General features: G+C 39.4%; 1 protein-coding gene across 7 annotated transcripts in view; it reads right to left on the bottom strand.

The window, feature by feature from the left end:
- The window catches only part of LOC137975585 (BRCA1-associated protein-like), a 125,507-nt gene that overhangs the window by 106,183 nt on the left and 11,824 nt on the right, over positions 1-7,500 (bottom strand). For 6 of the 7 annotated variants that reach the window (XR_011117602.1, XM_068822701.1, XM_068822704.1 and 3 more), the window contains one exon: positions 2,863-2,955. The exons of the other annotated variant lie outside the window; for it this stretch is intronic. Coding sequence is in view for 4 of the 6 variants with exons in the window: in XM_068822701.1 (XP_068678802.1) it covers positions 2,863-2,955 (93 nt within the window). In the remaining 2 variants the exon portion in view is untranslated. The remainder of the gene's footprint in view (positions 1-2,862; positions 2,956-7,500) is intronic. 7 annotated transcript variants of the gene reach the window in all.

The raw sequence follows: 7,500 nt of genomic DNA on the forward strand, positions 1-7,500 counted from the left end.
GTTGATATCATTCCGTGCACCGCCTTTGTATGGTGGTGTGACTTTAGCCATTTTCCAATGATTGGGAAACTGTTTGTCGATATTGAAAGATTAAGTAGTTTGCATAAAGGGTTTGCAAACACCGGTATAATTTTCTTAAGTACGCATACGCTCAAGCCATCGTACCCAGAGGCCTTTTTACTAGAGATTTTATCCATAATATCAATGGTTTGCTTAGGTGTTAACAGAGGAATGTTGTAAACCATGTCTGTATTTAATCTTGAATGAACAAAATTTGCCAGCTTTGTATGATCGAAGTCTACGCCAGCATCATTGTTGTTACCAATTTGTTCTAGAATGTTAACAAAGTATTCATTTAGCTCGTTTGCAATGTCGGCTTCGTCGTTGATAATTCCATTTTGTGTAGCTATTTCATTGATACACACTTGAGGTTTATTTGTCCCGCTCAGAGATTTTAGAGCTTTCCAGACGCCTTTCGGGTTTCCTTTATTCTCATCGATCTTTTCACGAAAGAAACTTCTTTTTGTTTTTCTAATAATGTTTGTGGTTTGACCATGTTTATTTGTCCCGCTCAGAGATTTTAGAGCTTTCCAGACGCCTTTCGGGTTTCCTTTATTCTCATCGATCTTTTCACGAAAGAAACTTCTTTTTGTTTTTCTAATAATGTTTGTGGTTTGACCTTTTGCCTGTGCATAACGTGTCCAATCCTCCTGCAAATTCGAGATTCGCGCCTTTTGCAACAACTTATCCCTTGTTTTCATAGAATGAAGAATCTCCTTTGTCATCCAGATGGGCTGATTGAGACTTTTGACACGTTTACATGTAGATTTGAGTGGAATGTGTTGGTCTAGAACATCATTAAGCATTGTTTCTATTGAACTCAGAACATCATTTATATCATCGAAAACAAACGCGGCGTCCCATGGGGTGCATTGTAGGTCTTGTAATAATTTGTCTATATTCAAATTCTTTAAGTCACGATATTCGATGATACTCTGAATTTGATCTTTCTGCTTTCTTGAGTATTTTCGTCTAATAAATACCGGAAGATGGTCCGAAAGACCAATCTTTGGCACAGAAATATTAGCAATGAAACTCGGATGCGTTGTATAGATAATATTATGATCAAGACATGGAGAGTTTACAGGACGTGTAACTTCATTTACGAGTTGATTCAAATTTAAGCTTCTAAAGGCTTTCACTAATCGATGTGTTTTATATGCAGGGTCGAAGAAGTTCATATTTAAGTCCCCAAAAACATGTAATTCTTGGTTCCTTAAATACGCTGCTTCGATGTTTAACTCTAGTCTGGCATCTGTCTCCGCAGTTGATGAACCCGGGCGGTAGACAGCCCCTATGAGTATCGGTCGATTTGATTTATACGGATGGATTTGTAACCAAATGGTTTCGAGGTCATTTTCATCCAGGCTTGTAATTCTTTCAACTTTAAGTCTGTCGGCGATATAAGCGAGAATTCCACCGCCTTTCTTCAATCCCTGTCGATCTTTCCTGAAAAATGTGTTGCTAGGTATTTGTAAAACACAATCAGGTTTGTTTGGCTTGAGGAAGGTTTCGAGGAGAAAAAGCACATCAATTTCATGATGATTTGCAGTGAGTAATAACCGTATTTGCTCCAGCTTAGTGTCCGTTAAATTATTTACATTCCACTGACCTAATTTGAGACCATTTCCTTGCAAAGATATCCGAGGGCACAGTTCGCTTTTCTTGTCCTTCTTGTCCTTCTTCTCGTTTGAGGTAGTTGGGCCGGGATTTGGGTTAACATCCCAAGCCTTGAAAATTTCTAGCTCCAAAATAAGAGGATTGAAAGTTGACACACCATTTGTAGTATATTTTATCACTGAATGAGGAAATTTTCGTTTGAGCTTCTTCGGTGGGGATGCTGAGATCGTCTTCAGTCCCAAAATGGAGGCGTTCATTTGGCGTTGTTGTTGATACTTTGATGAAACGAAGTGTAGTCGCTTTCAAAGGACCTATGGTCACTGTTGTAATAGCTACTTGCTATCAGTAACATTAGGACTTCAAGAATAAATAGTAGTAAGCGAAGATTGAGTCCGTTCACAAAGTGAGACACCATTTCTCTCCTTTTACTAAAAAATCACATCTTCCATGTGTTATGTCCATTCCATTCTAGCAGCCGTCCTTTTTCTTTTTGCATTCTCTGGACTGACGAGTGTACAGGAGCACTGACTGTGCAATATCAAGCCAAGAGCTTTGTGACACGCAGGTGGCTAATTAGCATATCTGACTACCATGAAAATGTGTAAAAGTGGTCTGCCTTGGCATCTCACTTAGGAACTTTACTTTCACACGATAACGTTTAAAGCTGAATAGCTTGTGGGGTTGTGCACAAATGAAATCAAATCAAATTAATACATATCAAATCATATTGCTTTTTGAGGAGAAGAGAAAACCAAAGTACCCAGAGAAAAACCCCTCGGAGCAGAGTAGAGAACCAACAAACTCAACCCACATATGACGCCGGATCTGGGAATCGAACCCGGGCCACATTGGTGGGAGGCGAGTGCTTTCACCACTGCGCCATCCCTGCTCTTCCACATGCTAGTAAATAAGGGAAATTGCAAACAAAGGAAATAAAAGGACCCCTCTCTGGCACCTTTAATAGTTTTAAGGTAACAAGAATGCTTCTTGAGCATTATCTGTGCTAACCATCAAAAAAATGAAGAAATGTAGAAGAAGGCAGTTACAGCTCTTTTTTTCGTGCATGGTTGACGGTCAAACCTAGGGAATTCTAAGAAGAAGTCATTACTTCCAATATCCATTTTTTTCCAACATTTGCTGAAACAACTGCTCTGGGAAACAGCATATGAAAGAACTGTATACCTGTTTTGTTTCCTCTGGTGCGCAGGCAATCGCCTGTTGGGTCTCCAGGCGCCACATAACATCTGAAGGTTGTTCTTGAAGATCAGTCACTTCCTGTGTCAAAATAGCAACCTTTAATAAATCTAACTACAATACTGAGTCAAAAATACCAAGAAGTTGATCTAAACATTAGTTGCTGTAGTCCAATCGTTAATAATTTGCTTGATGCATATTCCATTGTCTCAGGATTCCCAAGTTTAGGCAAAACTAACCGCTTTTTTCGCCAGTTCTAGTGATAGTTTACACTTGCAGTTTGTTAAGTCATGTAGGAAAAGTAACAAATCAAACACAGCGGCATTTACAAATCCATCTGGGAGAAGGCAATCAGTTAGTAGAGGAGGAATGGAACTCTGAAAATCTTGAGGTATCCTAAGCTGATGATCAGAAAAATTAAAAGGACCTGTACGTAACAATTTGAAAGGGACAAATATTTATGAAATACAGGGCGTGACCAAAGTGCTGTCCGAATCCTGGGGCTAGTGGAATGACTTGCCGGGCTAGCATTTTCTTATTGTAGCTTGCCCAACGGGCAAGCACTGTTGGTTCGTCTTTTCTGACGATAAATTGAGCATCTATACCATATAGTGTGAAGCAAAAAACTCCTGAGAGAAAATGATAATGTTATGAGGCCAAATTATTGTAGCGTGACAATGTTTTGCGCCGCATTTTAGTTGCGTCTGCAAATCACGTCATGACTTTTTCTGCTTACAAAGTGGCTGAAATATTTTTTTTGAAATGACAATATTTGCCAACTGACAGCGTGCAGTGCGAGACAATCAGTCTACTTAAACTCCAGCCAAGTCACGGTGCAGTGGATTTTCTCTGAAATTTAGGTGCGTTTCGTTGGGAAAATCCAAATCTGGATTCTTGTTTCTATTTTAAAGCTGCCAATTCATTATTAAAACAAAAAAGGCCCACTTCATGCAAAAAAAAAACTTGCTTGAAGAAAAGCTAGCCGACCTGGCGCCATTATCATCTGATAAAAAAATACAAACAAAAACATGCAACTCGAGTAATTTAACACATGATGTTTTCTCACTTTTGGAAGAGTTTGTCAGTTTGACAAGCTTTGAAGAGAATTTACTGCATCGAATGTCGACACACTTCAGATTACAGTGGTAATTTAATTAACCGATCGCAACGTTCATGACATTCACAATAATAACTGTGTTGTGATTTCCATAAATTTTTAATAATATTTTTTATAATATTGCAAACACATTTATTTTCTCATTGCACGTGCGTGTGTCGATGCTGGGAAAGTCTACTTCCAAGCTCCCTCAATAGTAGCCTGTGTGTCGTTTGGAGCATGTTCAGTGCAGATGAAGAGGGATTTTGAGTTTCAAAAATGACCGTTTGTCAAGAAACATGAATATCTCAGCTGATTTCCAAAAGTTACAACAGTTGGAATCTAGTGCTTCTCAGGCTGAGTTGGTACAAGCTATCCAAAACAAATATGGAGAAGTGCAAAAGCAGATTAAGTCTCTGGAGTTCCCAAGATGGAAAGATTTACCCAAGGACAACCTAGCACAGCTGTTGATCCCTGATGATTTACCAGATGGTAAATCATTCTAACCCCTTGGAGTAGAAGCCAGGGAAGTGACTGGTGACAGCAACTGCTTGTACAACGCCGCTTCAGTAGAGCTGGTTGGAAATGAAAGCTTTTCATCTCTCTTGCGGCTTCCAACTGCCAATGAACTTTACGATAATGCACTGTTCTATGTCAAGCACCTGAAGTTAATTGAAGCTTCCTGAAGTAAGCCTGTTCATACAGTGCTTGTCAAAGAATGGACTTGAATCTTGGGACGAGAAAATGGATCATGTCACAGCAGTTTAAAGTGAAGCTATTGGTGGGTGCAAGGACTGAGAGTGGAGCTGCATGTTTCATCTGATGGCCCTTGCAACTGCTTTGGGACAACCAATATTCTCTGCATTTCCTAAATGTGACATGAATACACATCCTCTCTTTCATGGCTACATTTTACCCAGACAAAGCATGGATGGGAACAGAAAATCACCAGCAATGATACTGCGGTCAAGGGACGGCAGTTTGGATAATCCGCCAGGAAGCTGGTATCACTCGAACCACTTTGTGCCACTATTCAAGATCGACAGCCCACCAGATTTTTCTTCAAGTCAAACTAAAGACAAAAAGAGAAAGCTTGAAGGTGAAATGATGCTGGCAATCAGAAAAAGAAAAGAAAACGGATGACATTAACAGATTACTTAGGATTTCCTTCAGAACAATGTACAAGTAAGGTGCAAAAAGGCACAGCAAGGCACAGTGACAAGGCAAGTCCACACAGAACCGAGATAACACCACCTTGTTTAGCCTCTGTGGCTCCTTTGGCCAGTTCTCAGAATGAAACATGCAAAAAAGCCCTTGGAAGGCACGGCATCTCATCAACTTTATGATCTGAAGAGAAGACTTCCAAGGAAAAGTATGAAGAAAAGAGGCAGCGCAAATTCAAACAACATTGGAAGGATGACTATCCATGGGTAGAGCACGATGCAGTGCAAGACAACATGTTCTGCAAGGTATGCAAATCACACTGTATGTTTTGTGTTTTGTGTTGCTTTTTCTGTGCTTGTTTATTTGTAACCATAGGCTTCCATAAGCAAGAAATGGAATAGTCTATATGCATGATAATTGATTGTCAGTTTGCCTTTTAACCTTATTCTAATTTTTTGAATTTTGCCTGTTAACTTAGGTGTGCCATGCTTTTCCTGCTCTTGCTGGGTACCGGTGGCATTGGAAAGTATCGTCTCCAATCTTTCAAGTCACATCACAATTCAAGTAGCCATAACAACTGCTCTAAAAGATGGGACATTGAGAACAAAAAAATTAATGCTAAACACCCCTTACCAATGATGGTCAAAGCGATGTCAGCTAAATTAGATCAGCAAACACAGTCGAGAATGGAAATCCTTTTCAACACGGCATTCTATGTTGCAAGCGAAGGACTTTCCTTTCCAGGATTGTTAGACTTGCAGGAGAAGAATGGTTTGGACATTGATATACAATACACAGAATTTATAAATGGCGGCTAACCTGGGTCGAGTTAGTGGCCAAACATGACATTGAGGCGTTTTAGGATAAACGCGCAGCATTTTTGAGGAGGGAAGGAGAAAATGAATGATTGACATGCGGAAAATTACCTTCCTGGCTCCTTGTTAAGTGCCAGAAGGTTATCGGTATTAAAAAATAATGAGCTACGGTTTTGGCTGAAATGTTGGAACGACTCTGCTTAAAGCTCAAATTGTACAGATTGTAAAGAGGTAAATTTTAAACTTTAGTAAGCTTACATCGTTAGATCTGGCTTGTCATAATTGTGTAAATCAAGTCATCTGTTTGAAGAAATTAAAAAGAGCTCTTGCTTTTCTTTTTGTTGCTATTGCTTTCTTTAAGAGTCGAAGAACACATCATTCAAGGGAAAGACAAAAAGCGAAAATTTGCCAAGCAGGGTGCAAGTTGTGCTGTTGTTAATACTCTGTGAGTACTCTGGTGAGGTTTCTTAAACAAAACTGAGGCAAATTTTTCGGAAACCCTAAAGTATTAGGTGCTCTCTGCTGGAGAAAATTTCCCTTTTTACAAAGGTAGAAATGAACAAGTTTATCGGGAAGAGCGGCTGGGAAGCATCATTTTGTCCCAACCAGCTGGAAGAAAGGAAAACTCTTGATGATCTAAATGTGTTGGTATTATTTACAAAGTTTGTTCCTATCTTACCTTGAATATTTTAAAATGTTAATATTATAGTTTAATTTATTCACATCTGTCATACTGCACTGTCTCAAAGTAGAAGTACTAAATGAAATTGTTTACTACTGCTACAGAAAAGAGTACTACTAAGGATAAGTATCAGCCAACTAGTGTTCTAATACAAATCCTGCATTTTGATTGGCTACGCTACTAGAGGACTATTAGTAATAGTCCTTGAGTAGCAAAAAGCATGATGCTTTCTTTAGTTTTATTCCCAAATAAATATTTCTTTAACTTGTTACTGCAACACACCTTTCTTGTCCTCCAAACAACACACACAAAGGGGTGTTCAAATGCACACCTTTTCATGTGTTACCCGAACACACCTTGGTGAGTTACCTCAACACTCATTGGTGTGTTCCCAAACCAAGATGGCCGCCGGACCAGTAAAAAGGAATAATCAATCTATTACAGTACAGTACCGCCTGGAAGTATTGACCCCTAGGGACGAGGCAATACCTTGTCTTTGCCGCAGGTAGTGGACGCGCGGCACCGAGGTATGCAAATTTTTTTCCCTCGGGAAAACCGAGGTGCACTTTGCCGCGGGAAATTTGCTGCGGGAGAAAAGACGAGGCTTGCCGCGGGAAAGAACAATGATCAGTTGCTCTTGTAAAATAAGCGGAAGACTGTCAAATTTTATATCTCATGGTGTAAAGAATCGATTCGTAGTGCAAGAAATTGTAATCAAAATGAGAAAGTGTGCCATTTACGTAAGGACTCAAATTTTATAATCTTTACATAATGTACAACTGAAGACTTCTTTAAAGATACAGTGTAAGCGACAGCTTGATTATCCAGCCAACGCAACACTCGTTGTTCTCCAGGTTGTAATACTGTAT

The sequence above is a fragment of the Montipora foliosa genome, chromosome 11 (genome assembly GCF_036669935.1).
Source record: "Montipora foliosa isolate CH-2021 chromosome 11, ASM3666993v2, whole genome shotgun sequence".
NCBI lineage: Eukaryota > Metazoa > Cnidaria > Anthozoa > Scleractinia > Acroporidae > Montipora > Montipora foliosa.